Below are 23,120 nucleotides of genomic sequence, written 5' to 3' on the forward strand. Positions count from 1 at the left end.
TTTTTGGGTGATATCTTTTGGTGGATTGACTGCGTGGTTGGGATAAAGTCAGACATGCTTTCGAATGCAAGGTATTCTTCATCAGATCACTTGGCACTGTGCAACCATAACTGAATCCAAGTTCAGCACACAGGACCCTGAAGCATGGAGATGTTAAGCGACCTGCCCAAGATTAGAAGGAAAGCTCGCAGCAGAGCCAGCGACAGATCCACAGCCTCCTCAGTACTAGGCGTCATAGTTTCATAGTAGCTAGGGTCAGGAGGGACCTGAACAGATCATCTAGCCTGACCCCCTGCCACAGGCAGGAATGAATGCTGGGTTCACAAGGCCCCAGACAGGTGATCATCCAACCTCCTCTTGAATTTGCCCAAGGCAGGGGTGAGGACCACTTCCCTGGGAAGTTGGTTCCAGATTCTGGCCACCCTAACTGTAAAATATTGCCTCCTGATCTCTAACCTAAACCTATTCTCCACCAGCTTATTACTTTGTTCCTTGTCACCCCAGGAGGTGCTGGGGAGAAAAGGGCTCTACTTATTTGCTGTTGATCCCCCCTGATGAGCTTGTAGGCAACCACCAGGTCCCCCCTCAGCCTCCTCTTGCTGAGGCTGAACAGGTTCAGGTCCTTCAGTCTCTCCTCGTAGGGCCTGTCCTGCTGCCCTCTCACCAAGCGGGTGGCCCTCCTCTGAACCCTCTCCAGGCTGGCCACATCCCTTTTGAAGTGCGACGCCCAGTACTGGACTGGTTCTTTCTATAAATTGCTAGGCCTGTTCTTTAGTTTCAGAATTAGTCTTTCCTCTTATTACTGCATTAACTGACCAAGAAATCTTCATACACCAGTCAGGAAACATTTTTTGAAGAACGTAGATGACTTAGAAGGCCAAGTCCTATTTTCTAACGTAGCTGGGCTTAAGATTGAAGGACTTTGGCTTCTAAATCACTCAAGGGAACTTTGGAAAAATGTAGTCATCATGCAGGTCTATTTAAATAACCATCTCTACAAAGCACACTTTAAAAAGGAATACTAGGCCTGGCTTTATTACACACTTAGGTAAGTAAGTCGTGCAACTACACATTTGAAAGTCTCAGCTTACACTCAGCCTATCACTGGTTCATTTGGCAACACAAGAAATCATAATCTGACACTGAGTACCAGCTATAAATTGCTAGGTTGGCCTCAGAAATGACAGTTACGGATTGGTACCAGAACTACATAACAGGGAAACCTCTCTTAAGTGACCGTTCAAGTGAAAAGCAAACTGGCCGACGGAAGATGGTGGCCTTCTAACAGAGACAGAACAGCACAGCAGCGGATGCTTTGAGCCAACTCTTACGATAACAGGATGTTTCTCTAGGGCGACTGGCTTCTGGTACAAACTTCACAGGTTTACTGCTGGTTATATTAGTCCAAAGTCACAGTGAGACTCACAAGACTTGAATGCCCCCCTGATTTCAGCCATGTGCACTGCTTATCCCACTGCACTGTCTCTACATATTCAGCTGAAGGAGTCTCCCTCACTTGCCTGGGTATCTGAATGGTCTGCTGTGCTCAGTGCTGACTCTTCAAAGTAGAGCTGGGCTTAATGAAAAGTTTAGTTTGTGGACATTCATTAAGATCACAGGGGAAAGAAAAAAAAAGACTTCCTAACTGGGACAATCCCAGAGCTGTTTTTTTCCATTGCCAAGAATGAAGCAAAGAGTCTTTGATGACTCAAACTCCTTAAACATCAGGACCCCTGCCTGTTTCACATATACTCCCTGCTGAAGTCTGAGTCTAGCATCATAGGAGCCAGATTCATCAGTGGGGATAACACAGGGATATTCTGTTCTTTTTGTCCAAATATTAATGAAAAACAGCATTGCTATTTATAGAAAACGCCTACAGCTTTTATACCCAGTTGCAACTCCTAGTCTAAGATTTAGGCCCAACTCAATGCAAACCTGGTTGAACCTTAGCAAGGTCATCTCCAATATGAATCCTGACAAGATGAAATCAGTCCTTTGCCATTCTGTTGAGGACTCACCAATGCTGCACTTTACTGTGTACGGGGGGTTTTGGCAAGAGCTTGAAAAAAACATGCTTCTGGATGACCTTAAAGCTCCCATGACACTGCTGGTCTAGTGCCATTGGCCAACATTTTCCCTTCCCCACTGTGCTGTGCGCTGTTTTTACTATTTTTTACTATTCCTACCCCAGAAGTGGCTGCAATTCAGCAGTTTCCTCAGTCTATAATGTGCAAAGTGTTTATTGGATCCTTTTGTATGAGGAGCTGTACATACGGATGTCAAGTTGTCTCTATCACCCATATAATGGCTAGTTGTCTAAAAATCTAGATACTAGTATCACTATAGTGCTTCTTTACTAATTTCATTTTGCCTTTTACCAAATACCACATATCCATTAGTATTCAGAGACAAGTCTGCCAGCTCTCGCAGAGGAGATAAGCCCCAGGACACTCTAGACCATCTCTAGTACATCCAAGACCCAAACATTTGGTCCACCAGATGTGTTCTTAATTTGTAACTGGCTAAGGACGCAGCTCATGCTAAGTTCACACTGTCTTCTTATAAATAGTGGAGGCAAAGAAAGCTGATAGCAAGCACTAGGGCTTTGTATTGCAGCCACTCCATAACTCCCCAGTGAAGGCAGGAGAGGAGGAAGGCTCTGCCTATATGCTGGAGGAGGTAAAGGGAATGGATGTACTTGGACTGAAGCCTTATGGAAGAACTGGGCCCTTGGGGTTTGCATGGTGGATCTACTGCTTAGGGGTGCATGAAATTGTGCTCTGTCTGGTGCAGGCTATGGAAGCCAGGGTTATGCTATTCCCTTTACACAGCAAGTAATCAGAAGGTGCTAGCAGGGACCAGGAACTGGTCTCTGCCATGTGATCACACCCTGAGGACCCAAGAGGTAGAAAAGCACCTTGTTGCCTTTCCCCGCTCAGCAGTCTGGATGCTTGTATACAGGGTGGCCCATCCAGCACACTAGAAACTTGAGGGCAACATGTCCAACATGCCCAATGCAGTCCTGCACTCAGTGGGCCCCTAGCTGACTCTTGGCGAACTGGCAAGTCATTTTATTCTTTTTAGCTGGAAACCCTTGGTGTGTCACCGACAGACTGCGTGGAAAACTCAGCCGTAAGGCTACCAAGGCCTCTCTGGGAATGCCAGTAATCCCTTTCACCTTTTCTGCTAACCACATAGTTAGTGAAGGGGAGACTGAGAGGCAGTTTTAAAAGGCTGAAGTACTCAAGTTTGTCGGCAACTTCTGAACTACAAACCAGTTCACTCAGACTCTACCGCAGCTACTTACAGCACATGCACATAAGGTTCACAGAATAACAGCAGCACTGAATCGTACACCCTGCTGGAATCGACTTGATAGCTGCACTTGTCTGCCCAGTCTTTCAAATGTAATTAGGCAAGAGAAATATATGCAAATGGTCAAGAGGTCTCTTTACATAAATACAAACAGATGCATATGACTGGTGAGTATTCTCTTTTCACAGCATACTGTATGTGAACAGAGCTTACTCTATTAATTAAATTAGCATTTGTCTTGAGGAGGTAAAATCCTGGTCCAAATGTATAGTTAATGGGTGCTTTGTCATGGACTTTAATAGAGCTTTATACCTACATTTCTTTAAATGGCAAAACTGGTTGCCTTCTACTAGTCTCTTCTCTTTAGGTTGCTGAGTCAATGCAATTATAGTGGATTTTATTTCAGCTCATGCAGCAGTTACAGAAAGGCTAACTACATTGCAACAGCACCAACAAATTCTAGCTTCCGCTCTTACACTGATACATCCCCCTATAGGCAACGAATAACTGAGGATTGAATTTGGCCAGAACAATCACCAGTACTTCAACAACAAACAAATTAGAAGAAACCGGACTAGCAAGTTAACTGAACGTAACGTGAAATGCCTAGTTTTCTTCTGAAGTCCTTCAGAGTATGTCTATGCTTCTTAGCGGCTTTATTAGTGCATGCAGAGCTCCATGTGACTGCAACTAGATTGCTCTGGTGCTTGTCTTAGCTTGAGTATCACTACACCACACTCCAGTTCAGGATGTGGCCCGCCAGGCCATTCTATCTGGCCCGGGGGGCCCCTAAAAATTTAGAAAATTAATATTTATCTGCCCCTGGCTGCCTGTCATGTGGCCCTCGATGGCTTGCCAAAACTCAGTAAGCGGCCCTCCACCCAAAATAATTGCCCGCCCCTGCTCTAGTTGAACTTGCACAGACATACCCCTAGAGGCAGTAATTAAGGGCCACAAAATTCCTTTCCACGATGCTTTTCAGAACACAACCACCTTTTCAAAGCCTTAAACATGATTCTCTCTCAACTTTTCACATATATGCATATAGAAAACCTTCCATTGCCTGCATGTAAATCTGTATCCCAACAAGACGGTATAGCTACCCATTCCTCCCTTCTCCATAAAGCAACAGACAGTGATGATACAGTAACAACAGATTAATCAAAACCCAGGGAATTTCCTGTGTTGCAATCTGCAGCACTACAGACCACATGAACCCTTCAGACTCGGTTATTTCCCAAACTCAAGAGTCTAGTGTATATCTACGCAATACAAATGATTAATGGGAGAGGGATGGCTGGGTTGTTGTCTATACATAACATGCAACATGAGTTTAGGAAAAGGAGTTATTTTGCACTCCTCAGGTTAGAATATTCTCCAAATTAAAATAAAGGACAATGTGCTATTGTCTAACAGGTCAGATCACTAGCTCATACAAACTGACTTAGTTCTCCTGACATCAGCTATGTTGATTTATACGAGCTCAGGGCCTGGCCCATTCATATATATATATTTTGTTTGTTTGCTTGCTTTTGCCTTCTCTTTTTTTAGCATTCATTGAATGGTTTCCATATGCATACAACTCAGTCCTCATCATGCACTTACCAACAACGGTGAGGTTGACTTGCGCTTGTCTGCTGCCTACTTTGTTCTCTACCACTAGCGTGTAGCACCCACAGTGCTCCTGCTTTGTTGAGGAGATCGTTAGCTTGCTGCTGTTTTCAGCATTCTCGATTTTGATGTACTCGCTTTCTTGAATCTGCCAAATTAAATAGAAAGATCATCAAAGAGCTATCACAGGAGGTGGTCTTTGCCTCTCTTACAGGAAGGAGCCCACAATTACATTCATTACATTATCAAAAGATGTCTGTAGTTGATGCCATAAGGGCTAGGGACAGAAATTACATGTAAACCAGTACAAGGGATGAGACACTGGTTCAAATCTGTAACAAAACAGCAGCTCAGTGCACATGAATTGCTTTCAAAATGGCTGAAACTGGTTTAAGACAAACCTGGATGGATGTAGTACCAGACTTCACTGATTTAGGTTAAATCGGTTTATTGAACTTCTGTCCCAGGTTCCCTTCAGATTCAAGTTGACTCACAGACCCCCAGAATCCTAGGATGCTTTGCACCACCCCCACAGACCCCCCACAGGGTGGGTGGACTAGCTTTGACCCAAGTGGTCTGCTCCAGCAGAGAAGGGAGATGTGCTCTAGCACCCCTCAGCTTCTGGCCTGGGCCACTGCAGGCAGGTGGCTGCATTTCCAGAATCAAAAGTGAATGTCTGTTCACTTGCTGATCAGTTCAATCTACACAGTTTAGACTAACCTGCAAAGACTGAATCGATTCAGTCTCAGGCTTTCTGACTGTCCGTACTTAGCTAGGATGGCCAAGTAACACCTCTAGGGGATGCCATAACTCCAGTAAAAATAGTTGGCAAAACAGGGAATTGACTAAAGGTCTATAAATACACTTCAGTAATGTACTGGTCTGAACTGTGCAAAGGAAGATGGGAGAGGTCCTTACACCTATGTCCTAGGTCCTTCCACAAAGGCCACAGCCATGAAGAGTCAATGGGAATCTGCTTGTGTATAAAGGTCCTCCTCCAAAAATCTCTTTGAAGGACCAGGGGCTCAAGCATGTATAGGGGGAAAGGGCCACCTAGGTTAGTAAGAGTTTTATCGCCCACTTGAGTGGAACCAGGATTTGCCTCAAATACACTGGATTCATTTGCAATTCATTTCTGCAGGCTGGATTTCAAATTCTGACCCAGATTATCCAAAAAAATGACTGTTAGTGTCTTCTCCATTTCCACGCTTCCTCATCAAAGTCACCCTTCTATAAATCAGTAGGACAGTTTCCTGGACTGAAACAGTGGATGCTATCTATGGCTGGTTAGGTTAGAGAGGTGAAGGGTAGCAGAGCCATGCAGAGAAACAAACAAAGCATTAGCTTCTCTAGGGCAGTCTTGCTCTCCTGAGAACCAAAAACCACTCTCAGAATCCAGAAGGGAAAGGGAAGAAAGACACAGCTATTTGCTGCCCTTCCAAACTTTCGATTCTTGTAAAACACCCATCATTTAATCCTTTAAGTTCCCAACCCAAAGACAACACTACATTCACCCAAATCCAAGACAGACCTCAATTTAAGATGACCTACCCCAGTTTGACTCTATATATGGAAAATTAGAAATCTGTTAAATTTTCCATGTATAGAATCTAATTATTGGAGGGTCATCTTAAATTAATCACCCCCACTGCTCTGGCAGAGAAAGCATCAACAGGAGATAATGGGACACACCCCTACCCCTTGCCCTCCCTTCCTGCTCCCCTGCCCCCTTGCACCTGTGCCTGACTTCCCTGCCACCTGTTTCACTGCTCTTTGCCCCCCACTTGCCTGTGCCCACCCTCCTGTTGCCTGTCCCCAGTGCCTGCCCCCCCCTTTCTGTTCCTGTACCTGATACCCTGGCCTCCTACCTCGTTGGGGCCTGCCCCACTCCTGGTGCCTGCACCCCCGAACCGCTTACCTTCTGCAGTGACTCTGGCTCTGGCTGCAGCCCCATGGCAGCCAGCCGTGGCAGCCCTGGCTCTGGCCCAGCCCCAGCCCCAGCCCAGCCAGGCAGATGCAGTGGTAGCAGCTCCAGGCCCAGTTTGGCTGGGTCCAGAGCTGCAGCTCAGCTGGAGCTGGAGCTGAAGGTAAGTGACAGGGGCAAGAGAGGCAAGTGGCAGGGTTGGGGGCAGGTGATGGGGGCATGCTATGTAGTTTCCTCTGTGCCACCCCACTACCCTCACACAGTCTCCCCTGGACTCCTTCCACCCTCGCAGCTCAGTGTCATAAGCCCCTTCCTCTGCTACATGAGCCACCATGGTCCAGGACAGGAAGTGGCTCAGTTCCTGGGGTGGAAGCTAGAGCTGAACTGTCACCTGCCCCAGGCTGGCACTTGAATCTAAGATGAGGCTCCCCCCACCCCCTGCCTATTGATTAGGGGATAAAGCTTTGTCTTGGATTCAAGTAAATATAAACATTTTCCTTACTCAACTTGCAGAAATGGGGATTTCCAGGCACCTTAAGTAGCTTTCATAGGTAACTGAAAGTCACAATCCCAGCTGAAATCCATCAGCATGCTCTGTACGTGTGACTATAACCATTCCTTTCCAAATGATCCAGAAAAGAACCAGAGCATGAATGTCAGAGACTTAGATTTTGATTTTTATTAATTTGAGACATTACACGGCATTAAAACACTGGCGCTACACTATAATTATAGAAGTAGTACACTGTGTTCTCCCTGTGAAATAGAAAACATAATGTCAGTGCCCTTCCTCCTCCCACCACTTCCTGTTAGATAAGAGATTCTCGACTTATTCTCAGAATTTCATTAAAAACGAAGGCTATTTAGTTCAATTCATCTTGTCTCATATATTTAGAAAATAAGGGCTCATGAGGCTAAGAGCAGGTCTTTCCCCTTAGCTGAGACATAAAACATGCTCTTGTACAAGCCTGCTGAAGTCAACATGAAAGAGCTTGTTTTTGCTGTAATAAGGCAGGGTGGATATGCCTTTATAGCCTAACTAAATAAGATCTAAATAGGGAGCACAAGCTTTGGTGAACCCAAGTTCTTACTGCAGTATGAACAATAAGACGATAATATAGCTTAGACTACACTGAAGCTTCCCACCTCCCCATTGCCTTGTGTTTGAAAGGAAGTTCTCTTTTGCTTTGTGCAATTTTCCCTGTTAGCACAAGTCAAAGTTTAAGCGAAATCTCAGCACCTGACAACTTCCAAACAAAACATCAAAACATTACTGAGCTGCTGCCTTCCTTGCCCTTTGTATTCTGATTACTGGTTTCTATTTAGCAGGTCTGCTTCCTGCAGTCCCTTTCCTCCCCCGGGCAGGCGGTCGGACCTGATGATCTGCTTAGGCCCCTTCTGGTCCTAATCACCATGATACTATGATACAGCATCTGATGAAGCAAGCTAAAGCTTATGCTGTACATCTCTGATTGAGTTGGTTTATAAGGCTAGGGACAGAAGTTACACAAAAACTGGTTTAAGTGATCAAAAACTGGCTTAAAACTGTAACAGAACAGAAGCTCAGCGCACATAAACTGGTTTCAAAATGGCCAAACCTGGCTTAAGATAAACCTGGATGGATGTAGTATCAGTCTTAACTGATTCAGGTTAAACCAGTCCCCCTCCAGACTCAAGCTGGCTCACAGGACCCAGGTATCTCAGGAGCCTTTGTGGGTGGGTTGGCTAGCTTCTGCCAGGGCTCCTCTGCTCTGGCCACTCTGAGCTGTCACATGGCCCTGGCTCCAAGCCAGCATGGAGGGATTACATGGTAGAGGGCTTCTCCCCCTGCCAGCTTTCTATGGAGCTTTCTTTCTCCCATCCCTGCTGCCTGGCACAAGGCTCTAGGCTGCCCGGTGCCTCTTGCTTGCTGCTGCTGGTGCCAGGCTTCAGTTGGATGCATGAGGTGGCCTGGGGGGCTTGTGCCAGGTGGCGGCAGGGACAACAGTGCTCCATACAGGGAAGGATTGGGCTCTGTTGCCTGGCGCAAGCCTCCTGGGCTGCCCAGAATGTCTTTCCAGAGCCTGGCACCAGCAACAGCTGGCAGGATGCAGCAGGCAACCCCAGGGGCTTGTGCTGGGTGGCAGGGCTCGATCCTTCTTTCTATGGAGCCAGTCCAGCCAGGCAGGGACAGGGGAAGACTCCAGCTCGGGGGGGCCAACACTGGGCTGGGGGGAGGCTTTGTTCCCCCCTCCCCTCAGTGACCTGCTGACCCCCCTCCACAGCTGGGCAGACCAGGACTCAGGGGCAGGCCCCAGATGGGTAAACTCTCCCCCTCCTGCCTCCACGTCAGTGAGATGTGCAGCCAAGCCTGGCCGGGGTGGGGGTTTATCATCTTCCCCCCACACAGCTGGGGGGATCCCAGGTTGGCCAGGGGAACCACCCCCAGAGGCCTGAGGCTCCGCTCACATGGGCAAACGCCTGGCCTGGGGTCAACTGGGGATGGGGGGACCAATTCCCCGCTGAGGGGGGACAGCAGGGTGTTGGGGGTGCATGCCAGGCAGCCAAACAGGCCCCTGCCTTTTGGCCTAGCCAGTGCAGGCCTCCACCTGCCTTCCCCAGCTCAAAAGTTAACATCTGTTCTGTTCATTACAAGTTCAGAAAAACCTATGAAGATTAAACTGATTCCCCCTTTGGGCTTTTTGACTGTCTGTACTTAGCCTAAAGGTGCAAATCTACCCCACCTTCTGCCTGTGGGAGGCCTGGGGAACAGAAACTAAGGCCCTTGTACTCCAAAAGAGATGGTCACAAGGATTAGAAGAGAATCATACCAGTAATATTAAAGCTAATTTACAATGGCAGCAGGATTTCAAAGCACTCAACTCTGGTTCAATTCCACTCCCATTGAAGGCAAGGGTAAGACACCCATTGAACTGGGAGCAAAATTAGGCCAGTAAAATTCCACCCCAGCAGGAGGGTGCAGTACCATTCAGCAGATAGCTGCCATGAATGCCCCAAGTCCTGAAGTGTAATCTGCTGATTTCCTAGGGCATTTTTACATATCCAAGTGCCATAGTGCCGGGCTCTTTGAAAAGTGCGTGGCACTGTGACACTTGCAATTGTATAAGTGGTGAAACGCGTGTCAGTGCTGAGAAAATGGCAGCAGCATGTTTTTGAACTAAAACACATCAGAGGTGCTTTAGTTCAAAAGTGCACTGCCACCATTGTTTGCTCACTGACACGCATTTCCCCGCTAATAGAACTGCATACGGGATGGTGCAGCTTGCCTTGGCTCGCATGCAGAGCAGACTTGATTCATCACGTTGCGGGGGAGGAAAGTATGTATATAAATGCCCTGAGTGGCCTTGTAAGAACATAACATGATTCTTACATTTTCTCTGACTGCCTCACAGAATCATAGAATTAGGATCAGAAGGGACCTTGTAGATCTTCAAGTCTGACCCCCTGCCTGGGCAGGAGGAAAACTGGGCTCAATTGACCCCAGTCAGGTAGGCATCAAGCCGCCTCTTAAAGACCCCCAGGGTAGGAGCCAGCACCACTTCCCTTGGAAGTTGGTTCCAGGTGCCTCAGTCCACTATGAGCACTCACACAACAAAAATTGTCACCTCAGGACCCTACTTCCTGAGAGCTAAGGGAGAATCTCAGTTAGTTGTTACCAATATAGGGTCTAAGAAACACAGTTGGCTTGTTGATCCTATCCAGGAGAAGACATACATACTTCTTAGGTCATGAGTGTTCTCCCTCTATTGGAATGGGGGAAAGGGGAAACGGGGCACTTGTGCACATGACGAAATTGCCCTTTTTAGCAGTTTAATTGCCCTTTTATAGCGGTTTAATTGCATCACACATTACACGTGTGGCGGTGTATTGCGACTTAATTACGTCACGCTGTACATGTGTGGCAATGTACTGCAATGTGAATGACTTTGTTATGCAGGAAACTAAAACACATCCCAATGTATTTTAGTTTGCTACCTGACAAGTAGTAGTGATACATCCTCCCCCGAGCTCTCCTGGGCTTCCAGAACCCTGTGCTCTGTCGCTGTTGTGTTCTCTGACTGCTAGCACACCCGGCTTGCCCCTGGGGCACCATGGGGAGGCACCAGGAAGGCGGCTGGGTGTGCTGGCACCCAGAGAAAGTAGCAGGGACAGTGCACAGGGTGCTGGAAGTCCAGACGGGCTCGGAGAAGATCAGGCTTGGTGGGCTACCAGTGCCCCTGCTGCCATCTCCATCCCCGCTGCCTTCTCCAGCCACCAGCACAACCAGATGCCCTCCTGCTACCTTTCTGCACTGCCCTGGGGCAAGCCAGCTCATTCCTGGGCAGTTCCAGGTGGCAGAAACAGTGCTGGAAGCCCTGGCAAAGGGGGAAAAAAAAGCAGCAAGGGGTCCTATCCTTTTTCTTTTTTTTCCAGGGGAGCCTGCCCGTAGCCAGGTGGCAAGCTGCTGGCAGTGTCTGAGCTGCTGGGGTCACCAGTCATTCCCTCTGCAGTGGTGGTGCCCCTTGGGATTGCCCAGGCAGGCTGCTAGTGGGCCGAGTGCTGCCCCAGCTTGAAAGCAGCACCTGGCCTGCTAGCAGCCTGCCAGGGCAGACCCAGGGACACTGCCACCATGGAGGGAAGGACTTGGGCCCCCCGCAGCTCAGGGTTCACTGGCAGCTCCCCCCCACAACTGCAGGCAGGCTCCGCCGAAAAAAATAAAGGACTGAAGCCCCTAAATTTAAATGGTGGGTTTTTAATTTTTACAATGAAAAATCCACCAATTAAAATCTCACTGTTTCAAGTTAGGGGAACTAAACCCCTGTCACGTGTAGAAGCGACCAGAGAGGCTGCAATATTCCCATGCTCCACAGTGATGCAGTGGCAGAGCTGATATTAGAACATCCCAGTTCCTGAAGCCTGGCCCAGGACCAAATCACTAGTGCATGCTGCCTCCAAGATAATGCTGCTGTGTGGTTGCAAAAGCAAAACAGAAAGCTATATTGGTTTCTGGTTCATGGAACAGGGTTGAGACATTATGGGCTTGAAGTGGGAATTACTAGGTGATGTTATATGGCCTCTGTTACAGAAACCAACATAATATTGATCCCTTCTGACCTGGAAAATCTAAGGGTGACTATACATGTGCTCTGGGGTGGAGGTGAGGGGAAGGTTTAAAGTGCCCGTGGCATCACGTGTATTCAGTGTCCTGCGCTTCAAAATGATGGCAGGGGTGCTTTAACTAAAGCTCATCAAACAAACTTTAGTTAAAGCACCCCCACTGCCATTTTGAAATGTGGGGACGTTGGATACATGTGACGCGGAGGCTGCTGGAACGTGTTAATTAGCACACTCCAGCAGACTCGCAACAGACTTGATTGAGTCTGCTCCGATGCATGCTAATTAACACGTCAGAGCAGAGATCTGTCATGTGTATAGGTGCCCTTAGTCAACAAGAATTTTTCCTAAGCCTAGATCAGAGTTCAGCCTATAGGTAGAAAGGTCCCTGCTCTGAAGAATTTAGGCTTTGAACCTTGCAAAATCTGATTCTGAACTCCCCTGGGAGTTCAGAGGGCTACTGTAGTGAAAACAATGCTGTATCTGCTCTTAGATCCAGTCTCCAAGGTATAGAACGTTTTTCCAAAAAAGGACTAGAACTGTACACTTGGAAAAGTACAGCCAAAAAGGAGACAACAGAAGCATATGAAATAATATAGAAATGATGAATGAAAGAGAGAGAAAATTAGCTGGATGTGCTCACTGGCAACCAGTTTCATGGTTAACAGAAAGAATCTGCAATGTGCTGTGCAATGAATACAATGTCTTCAACCCCTCCAGGAAATGTTGGCAAAATAAGGGTTGGATCCCACACTTGCATCAGGGACAGTTTTCATTCCTGTTCTCTACAACTTCAAAGTGATGGTGGGGGGGACTACATGCTGAAGTAGTCACGGGCCCAGGGCTGCATGCTTTGGGGGCTACAAGCCTTGCCTTCCCCTGCTGGAGTAGCATGAGACCCCCTGTTGCTGTATGGGCAACATGAGCCCACCAAGTCCGCACTGCATGAGTCCCCTTGCTGTTGCCACCAGTTGGGTGAGTCTGTCCCTCCCCTACCCACCGCTGCTGCTGAATCAGCCCACTCCCACAGTTGGGTAGCCCAAGCCTCCCTGTTTCTGCCTGAGCAGCAAGTTTCCTGGGCCCCTCTGGCTAAGCTGCTCTGCTCCAAAGACACCGACTGCTGCCACAGAAGCAGGAACAAGGGCCAGGCAGAAGCCCACGTGCTGCACATTAACCCCTCATGGGCCAACAGCTGCACAGCCTTACTCTAGATGCTGAGTAAATTCCTAACAATATAAAGAAAAGAGCTGCTAGAGCAGCTTAAAGTTGGTCTTGGGCTCTTCAGTTTAAAATGTTTAAATTGGTTCATTACAGCTCATATCTGGGGAGTCCATCTCTCTTCAGGAACAAAGCTTAAGAACGCGAATGACTCGCACTGAATCCAAGAAGGAACCATAAGCCTGTAGATGGAGATGATATTCATATCAACCACAGATATGGTCTGTGACAATACTTGCAGTATAAGATGCACTTCAAACATTTTTTATTACTTTACTTCTACAAAGCAGACAACCTCAAGCATCAATGCTGGAGAGGCAATTTCTTGCCACTGTGGGCAGGAAAGAAAGGTTTAAAAAAACCAAATGTCTTTCCAAGGATGTATCCTTCAGTCATACCGAGGTCTAAGCATCTCTCAAGGGTGAAGTTGTTTCTGGCTAAAATATGGCCAACGCAATTTACCTGTTTGCGGAATTTCATCCAGATGCAGGTTATGGGGGCAGTTCCTACGACTTTGCAGAACAGTTCCACGGATTCCCCGGCACGGACTTTCCTGTCTTCTGGGAACTGAGTGATCTGGGGGGGAAGAACTGATAAAAAGAACCCTCTCTTTAGAGACCTACACTTTCTATCTTTGCTAACAGCTGAGCGCAAGCATCTCTCAACAGAATTTAGTCCCATTTGATTAAATAGCAAAATGATATGTATCCATGACTTGCAATGTATTGGTTCTCTGGCCCCAGGAAAAAGGCAGAACTGAACACACGGCAGTTCTGTCACATGCACCGATGCTGACTTCTACCTTTGGGCGTGTGTATGGTTCACACCTGCCTCTGCCACTTAAGCCAAAAGAGCAGCTGGCAGCAACAGTACACTGTTGCCTTCTGTGTGGAAGAGCTACACAAGAGCAGAGGCACACAGTGCCAGTGGGCAATCTTAGCCGTTTGCTGAAGCAGGGGAATGGAGGGACCTGGGACTGCTGGATTTGGAGGGACGTTTGTGTTAGTGTTTACAAATTCTCCTTCCCTTGTACTTTAGCTCCTGCCCATCCTTCCTCTCCTCCAATCTACATCTTTGGCTCATTTAACCCATTTTCCACCTTCCTCATTCCTCTGCATGTAAATTAAGTACTTTTTTCTTTGTATCCTTGTCTGGGCATCACAGAGCAGGGACAAAGAGCACGTGGAGAGCCAGTCTGCTAGCTCCCTGGGGAGACGATGTGTCAGCAACCCCTGGCAGGAGAGGAAGGCAGCTGCAAGGGAAATACTTCCCATTGCTTGCAGCTCCAGGGTGGGACACATCCATCTGCTCTATGGGGATGGCGCACGTGCACCCCGGTTGGCATGTGGGAGCTATGAGGGAATGGGAAATGCCATTCAGAGAATTTAGCTGCCAACCTAACCTGTCTCTACTGAGCATATGCAAACAGAGACTCTTCAGAGGCTTCTATCTTTGCCAAATTTAGGCATTTTTTTCAGGCACAGCAGAAGGCACAAGCTAGGCACTGGATCACTTTCCCTTCCCCTCCTCCCCCAACAACTTTTGAGCCCCTGCTCCAAAGCATAAGGGCATTAAAATTAGGCTGCCAGATTTTTTTTTTTTAACAAGGGCAAAACAGCTCATTGTTTCCATCATCTCTTTCTGGGAAATGGCTAAACATTTTTTGGCTAAAACTTTTCAGACTGCTGTCTGGGGTAGACAGCTGACACCAGGCTGATTAGTTAAAATATGGCAAAATTATAAGCAACTGAAAGCAAGTGCCTTTAAAAAAAAGAGGTCAGGTCTCTGAGGTCAGGCACCATAAGTGGTGCCTCTTCTATAAATCTTGCCTCAATATAGCCTTATAAAAGAGCAAAGTAAGGGAATTTAGTATTTAATCCCCCCAAAATGCAAGGTAACAATTGCAGTGAGAAAGATGTTACCTTCTCTTGGAAATCTTATCACTTTATTGTCTAGTCTTGAAGAATAACATAATGCAACCATTTACCTGCCTTCGGGGGGGTCTTTGGAGCTGGTTTCTTCTTTACTGTTGCTTCACCTAAGGAAAAAAGAAATTAAACCATTCATGAGAAAATGCATTTTGAGAGGCGCTAGTTTAATTACAAAAATATTCCCATTCCTGGCAGAATTGTGTCAATTAGCTCACTCCACAAGGAGATCTACTTTCTATTAGTAGGGGGCAAAAATGAAAACTTTAAGTACTGTCAGGGATCCTGGCTTCACCCTCAGGATACTCAGATTGACAGATGGGAGTTTCAAAAGCCTCAGGAAGTACCTACTTTCCTGTGTGATGTGTGCCTATATTAACCATTGATTACCCACCATACTCAGCCCATTGAAGTGAGGCTGCCTCATCGCATTAAACTGCTACAATCCATAATAAGATGATTTTCACCATAATGTTTTAATGTTAAAAAAGGCAGAATGATTTAGGAGAAACCCTGGTTAAAACCAGATAATCCATTTTGTATTTTTTTATCAAGCAACTCCGGAGCCAGCACAGATATCAGCATATGTGGGAGCCGAGTGTTATACTCTACATTTATGAATGGGGACAGAACTTGCCAATTCCAAATAATACGATTAAAAAAAAATATGGGCCTTCGTCTGAAACCTAAGCATGCTTTAATACAGGTACCTATATCCATGTGTTGGCCACGCAACAGAAGTGTGGATAGGCTTGATTTTTAAAGATGCCGGGGACCTGCAGCTCCAGTTGACTTCAACTCAAGTTGGATGTGCTTAACACCTTCAGATACCAAACTAGATCCACTTTGGTGCCTAAGCACAGCTATGACAGCCCAACCTTGTTTGAATGATCTAGTCCAGAGGTGTCAAATTCACTTTGTACCCTGGGCTAAATATGGACCACAAGGCTGGACCAGTGCTGGTAGCCACAGTAGTGGCCACTGCAATGGGGGTGGAGAAAACAGCCACAGGCTTGGCAGGTGCCTGTCCCGGCAGAGGTGCACAAGTGGCAGTGGGGCCAAGAGGTTGCAGGGCAACCGAGGACTGTATTGCATGGCCCTTGTTCACCACCCTGCTACTGATGGCCATGTCCTGGAGCCTGTGGCAGGCCACACCCCTTCTGGCCCCTCCCCCAATTCCCCAGGCCCATTGGCTCCAAGGCTGGCATCCAGTCCATAAGCTGTATGTTTGACATCCACATTATTTATTAAAAACGTTGCTGGTTATACAATAGCTGGCATGTTACGCTAAAATAAATACATAAATAAAAATAGCTCGTTTCCTTTTAACCCTCCCCTTTAAGGAGATATTTAACATTCTGGACTCTTAAAAATTTGGCATCAGCATTTTCTTCTTGAAGCACTGGAGGATGTAACAAGAACTGCTGTACTTTCATTGTTCCAAGCTTTGAAATCAGTCATGCAGACAGCAAATAAAGTACGAGTACTGTACATTACTTGCATGAGTTAGCAAAGGAAGGCACTGGCCAATGTGTGCTACATGCTCCTGCTGTGCTTGGTCCACACAAGGTCTCAGGCTGCTGCAGAACATAACTGCAGGCCTAACTCTAGTTCAAAGCTGTAGAGACTCACTGCTTTTAACTGTGGAGGTTCCCAGTTGCAAGAGGTGGCAGCTGCCATGCTATCTCTGCATTGGATGGTTAACACAGAAAAAGCCTTGTAAATACATTTTACCTTTCAGCAACGTATTCTTTTCTCTGTGGTCTTTTTTTGGAACCCTTTGCTAATGTAATTTGGACAGTGTAATCGGTCTGTATCACTTTCTATAAACAGCTTTGCTTTATGGCATTTCCCCCCAAACCTGTTTTTAGTTTTCACATGTTCTACATTTACAGGTTTTGGTTGGAACAAGTAGCACTGTGCTACAGAGAAAGGCTGCTCTCATTGCGCTTACATCTGAGTCAAAAACAGGAAGCACTTGATCCCTCTCATGAAACCCTGTTCCTTAGAGATTGCCAGCCCAATTTAGCTTGTTCGAAGCCTGGTCTGATATCCAAATTTTAAGGTGGTTATTCTAGTGTCACTGAAGCATAACAGCATTCATTCCTTCTCATGAGACCTGGTCCTATTCAAAAGACACTTCCAGAAAATTAAGTTTGTTGCTTTTTTGAGTCAGCTGCCAACTTATCTGTTGGCTCTATTACATCTTTTAGACTTTAATAATGACTGTTTACTTATGTAAAGTATATATACTTCCAGCTTGGTCCTTCCCCCTGTAACTTCATGGAAGAAAAAAAAAAGCGATGTCTTAAATGTAGCACCAGGGACTCCTTATTCTAAGCATGTTGTTGGCCTGTTTTTGCTATCCAAACTCATGCTGAACATCCTTCATTGGATGAGAAGCCCCAATGACCTCAATAAAACTACTTAGGTGAGTAGGTGCCAGCGATTGAAGGCCATGGACTGTAACCCCCTGGTTGTACTGGGAATCCTCCAAGTTGGGTTTCATCTAACTATCACTGAAGTCAATGCAAGATCTGGAATGACTTCAGTAAGAGGGGAAGCCCCATGTTATTTTTTTAGCATGGCTCTGTTACTGTACTGCGTCACGAATACTGACCTGATTACACCCTCATCACATATATTTGATATGTGTGTTTGTGCATATTACCTTATTTTACTGTACTGCTCCTCAGTTTTCCCTTCTCCGCTGTGAGGATGTTAGCTGTCCTCAGAGTAATGAGGAAACAGCACCCATGATCTGACTGCCTATGTACCATGATAGGCCTAACTTGAATGACATCAAGGAATATGTGCCATTTGCTAAATACTCAGGTTTCACTGAAGGTCCAATTGCCATTTTTCAGAAACTTCAGTACAGGGCAAAAACCACCAAGGCAAAGTGTTTCGATCCCACATGGTTTACCAGAAGCTCTCTCTGATACAAGTAATCCGTTCACAACACAAATTATTACCTGCTGTAATAACCAAGCTAATAGGCAGGGTGGTGAATGAAGTCCCACCTCTCTCTGAAGTCTCTTGCTTTTTCCAAGATTCAGTCCAACTCTGTATCTCTCAAGATCTGTTTCCCCCGCTCTTGGTTGCCTGTTTTATTCTCTTTCTTTACATATGAACCTAATTTCAAGGACACACACACACCTTCCCATCTACCCATGTATATACACACAGATCTATCCCTTCTCTCTGCCTATCTGCTATCAGCCACTGCTTGCCCATAAAAAGGATACCAGATCACATCACCCTGCATTATTTGTTCTTTCACAGTTAAATTCAGCGATATGCACTTCATCACTGGCCATGCACAGTATTTAGACAAAGATGAGGATGCACAACGAACTATCTTGCTCTATATTTATGCTGCAAGTGAAACAAATGGACAGATCTTATCCCTGGGCCAGTTTAAAAGACTCTTGCATCAGGGAGGATTTTCATACCAGCTGAGCAAAGTGCATAAACCTATCACCTCACTCAGCTGGGGACACTGTAGTTCATATATAGATCCAGAATTTTTTCAGGATATTATACATACTGAACAGAAGGCATGCAGACTGTCCCTGCACTTCATCAAAAAGATTCAGACTAAGAAAGGGATGCTGGGAGATCTGATAGAGTACCCTGATCTTATTTTGCAGGCATAAGCAGACTTGGGCAGGAAACAAAAGCTGCTCAAGAGCCTCACATTTTTTTGAGGCTGGGGCACCTGGAAGAGGAATGTGTGCGAGAACAGGCATGTGTAGGCATAGAGCCTCTTCCTGCTTTTATTAACAAAATCTGCTCCATTGTTCTTAGACCTTGCCCTAAAAACTCCAGCTTATCTCATATGTCTTCTGCAAACAGCAAAACCAAATTTCTTTTAATAGCTCCGGAGGCAGTTACCAAAAAACAAAAAAAAAATCCAGCAAGATTAACCAAGATGACAAGGTCAAATGATTGTTTTCATTAAAATATTTGAGGCTCTTGGAACTGTTAGTTCAAGGCTGCTTCTGCTGTTTAAAAAAAGACAATGTCTCTCTCCTGCTATTTACATTGAGATGGGATGAAGCTGAACACCAGCCTGGTGGAGGAAAAAGGACATAATATTCTCTCCCTAAATGAGTTGGCCTCCTAGAAACTACATAACGTAAATAGTGCCAGGCTGGTATTTACATAACTGTATAGACAGGTTTGTCTGTTAGGGAGTTTGAGTCAGGGGAGGATATACACTGAAAGGGAAAGCCAGATTCCTTTGCCGGCTGCTATCTTATGGAACATTTGATTGTGCTGTTTCCCTGGCCCCAATGTTAAATTCATGGGAGCAGAGATGCTCAGAAGCCTCTGCCTTTCTTTGGTGTTTCCCTTTTTTGGAATTTTACTAAAAATAGTCATAGCCCTCCCTCTCCTGGAAATGGCTCTCTGCACAGTTTTGCTTCATAAAAGCATCCAGTAGAAAACTAATAGAATTGCAACAGGGATACTCGATCATTTGAGCGAAGCCAGAATTTCTCACTGACCCCCACAATTCAACAAGATATCCCTATTCCAGGTAGCGCCGCCCATGAGTCCTAAACCCTCCGGCTGCAATAGGATTGAAGCACATGCCTAAAGTGAAGTACGCTGGCAAAGTACTGGACAAAGATCTCACTCAGCAGGTCCTCGGCATGGATCAAGCCCATCTCCATGGAGGTTCCTTCCATCTCAGCGTAGATTGAAAAAGGAGCAGGAGAATCTGTGGCTGTTTGAACCTACTAGCAAATACCACCTACTCATGCAGGGAGACTGGGTAGAAAGAGGAACCAACTAGCTGAATAAGGATGAGGAATGTCCTACAAGACTGCAGTAACCATCCTGCTCCTATGAAACCAGAAATTGGACATCCTCATCTTGCATGAATGCCGTACCCACCAAGGGATTTGTTAGACTAGGGGAGGAAGTCTCTCTCCTCTTGGGGCTGTTCAAATGAGAGTGACAAAAATTATTAGAGGCCTGGGAAGAGAGACTTATAAGGGAAAGCTGAAAGAATAAGGCTATTCGGTCTGGAGAAGGAAAGACCGAGGGGGGATTTGATATCAATCTTCAAATACCTGAATGGCAATTACAAAGAGGATGGATATAGTCCTGTGCCCTGCAGCCACAAAACAGCCTCAAACTGCAGCAGAGGAAATTTAGGTTGGAGATAAGAAGAACTCTCTCCCTATGAGGGTGGTGAAGGCTACCCAGACAAACTGTGGAATCCCATCCCTGAAAATTTTTAAGGATAGGTTAGACAGACACTTGACTGGGTTTAATCAGGGATGATCCTGCCTTGAGCAGGGGGCTAGACTAGATAACCTTATGAGGTCCATTACTGCCTTACTTTCCTATGATCCTATGCATGTTGAATAAATGGTTACACACAGACAGCCTCCCTTAAGAGAACACTGTTAAGTTTGCAAAGTCAAGTTTTCAAAGGTTAAGAAATGCTTGAGCTATTGTTGTCTGTGCAAACTGAATTTAGTCCCAGTATGCACATGCTTTATGACACCCTCCTGCAGGGAGGCTGTTAGGAAGGCCAAGGGAGAGATGGAGCTAGGGTGAGCAACCAGAATTAAGGATAATAAAAAGTCCTTTTTCAAATATATAGGAAGTAAGAAGGCGGCACTGGGTAACATGGGGCCCCTACAGGATAGGCTTTGCAATCTGGTTATTGCGGCAAATGAAAAAGCTGACCTCTTTAACGAATTCTTTGCCTCCATATTCCTGAACAGGGACCGGGACATCTCCCCCACTAGAACTGTGGACAGACCCAGGGGCAGCACCACCCTGGCATGGCTCTATGAGTGCTCGTGGGGCACTATCCAGGTACCAGAGGATTGGAAAAGGGCCAGTGTGGTCCCCATTTAGAAGAAGGGAAGAAAGGAGGACCCCAGCAATTTTAGGCCAGTCAGTCTTACCTTGGTCTTGGGAAGACCTTTGAGAAAATTATCAAGGAGCACATCTGCAAGGGCCCAGCAGGGGAGGAGATGCTCAGGGGCAACCAACATGGGTTCATTGGGTTCATGTAGGTCATGGCCTGCCTGACTAACCTGGTCTCTTTTTATGATCAGGTCACAAAGTCCCTGAATGAGGGTGTCAGGGTGCGTGTCGTCTTCCTGGACTTTAAGAAGGCCTTTGACATGGTTTCCCAGCACATTCTCTTAAAAAAACTTGGTGACTGCGGCACTGATGCCTACACAGTCAGATGGGTGGCAAATTGGCTAGATTGTCGCACTCAGTGTGTGGTGGTGGACGGGTCATTTTTGACCTAGAGGGATGTGGGCAGTGGAGTCCCCCAGGGCTCGGTCCTGGGGCCTATACTGTTCAACATCTTTATCAGCGATCTGGATGTGGGTGTAGAAAGCACGCTGTCCAAATTCGCTGACAACACCAAGTTGTGGGGCGAGATGGGCATGCTGGAGGGGAGGGACCAAATCCAGCTAGATCTAGACAAGTTACAGAGGTGGGCGGATGAGAATAGGATGGAGTTCAACGCAGACAAGTGCAAGGTGCTGCATCTAGGGAGAAGGAACCAGCAACACACCTATAGGCTGGGGAACACCCTTCTTGTCATCACGGTGGCTGAAAGGGATCTTGGAGTCATTGCTGACTCAGGATCAGCATGAGCTGCCAATACAAGGAAGCAGTCAGTAAGGCTTACTGCACCTTGTTGTACATCTACAGATGCATCACAAGCAGGTCCAGGGAGGTGATCCTTCATCTCTAAGCGGCATTGGTCAGGCCGCAGTTGGAGTACTGCATCAAGTTCTGGGCTCTGCACTTCAACAAGGATGTGAAAAAGCTTGAGAGAGTCCGGAGAAGAGGGCAGCGGGGCAGGCCCTACGAAGAGAGGCTGAAGGGCCTGAACCTGTTCAGTCTCCACAAGAGAAGGCTGAGAGGGGATCTGGTGGCCATTGACAAACTCGTGAGGGGGGACCAGCAAGAATTGGGGGAGGCTCTGCTCCCCCAGGCACCACCCGGGGTTACTAGGAATAATGGCCACAAATTGTTAGGGAGAAGGTTCAGGCCGGACATCGGGAGATGTTACTCTACAGTTAGGGCTGCCAGGCTCTGGAATGGGCTCCCAAGTGAGATGGTGCTCTCTCTTACCTTGGGGGTCTTCAGGAGGAGGCTGGACAGATATTTGGCTGGGGTGATATGACCCCGGCACCCGTTCCTGCTGGGGGCAGGGGGTCAGACCCGATGATCCATTTAGGTCCCTTCCGACCCTAAGCACTATGATACTATGACACTATTTTCCACCTGCTCTGGGGAAGAGTCAGGATCTTACAGCAGACCGTTGTCTGTGGCAGAAGCTGGGAAGTGTCCATGTGAATGAGACAGGGGCAGGGAAAAGATGGCTGCATGGTTAAGGCAGTGGATCTGGTCTTGACACTGGAGACTTCAGCAGTCAGATCCACAGAAAATTTAAGCAATTTGCGCTGCAGGTGAAGCCAGTGGGTGCCATGCCATAAATAATTCCAAAGTCTCCAAAAATAGCCATTTGTCTCAATTTGGGCATGCAAAATTAATAGACACTTTTCTTGTCACATCTCTCCATGTCTGCATGTCAGTTCTCAAAGGGGATAACAAGACCCCTTTTTCTCTGAGAAAGTAAATTCATTAACATCTGCGAAGCATTCAGATACTAGAGGGACAAATGCCAGAGACAACTCATAAAGGAACAAACAGTTCTGTCTCCAGAGCAGAGTTCAATCAGTGTTCAAAGAAATAAGGCACAGGGTTATGTGCTGAACAGTGGCCATGAAGCAAAATATTGAGAACCTGCTCACTGGATGACCTCTATCCATCCTGAGCGCTGAAGCAGACCGGGCCCCATGGAGCAGCCTTACTTGCTTCTGCACATTCAGGTTTCATATAGAGCCTGCGAGGGGATGAGACACCCTCCGTGGGACGGGACATTTGCAGTGCTAGACCTCTCCCAGCTCCTCATGTCTGAGCAGTGAGGATGGACTCCGCAGAGATGCTTTAGTTATTAAACCCTAGCAAGTCTC

General features: G+C 46.6%; 1 protein-coding gene across 8 annotated transcripts in view; it reads right to left on the reverse strand.

Annotated features, from left to right (window-relative positions):
- The window catches only part of MYLK (myosin light chain kinase), a 389,516-nt gene that overhangs the window by 64,086 nt on the left and 302,310 nt on the right, over positions 1-23,120 (reverse strand). For 7 of the 8 annotated variants that reach the window (XM_025212143.1, XM_006030459.3, XM_025212141.1 and 4 more), the window contains 3 exons: positions 15,153-15,203; positions 13,628-13,755; positions 4,924-5,077 (listed from right to left, as the gene is read on the reverse strand). In XM_025212143.1, the coding sequence (XP_025067928.1) occupies positions 4,924-5,077; positions 13,628-13,755; positions 15,153-15,203 (333 nt within the window). Of the gene's footprint in view, positions 1-4,923; positions 5,078-13,627; positions 13,756-15,152; positions 15,204-23,120 lie in introns of those variants that run through there. The other variant, XM_025212145.1, reaches the window with a different exon arrangement.

The sequence above is a fragment of the Alligator sinensis genome, unplaced genomic scaffold (genome assembly GCF_000455745.1).
Source record: "Alligator sinensis unplaced genomic scaffold, ASM45574v1 scaffold1226_1, whole genome shotgun sequence".
Taxonomy (NCBI): Eukaryota; Metazoa; Chordata; order Crocodylia; family Alligatoridae; genus Alligator; species Alligator sinensis.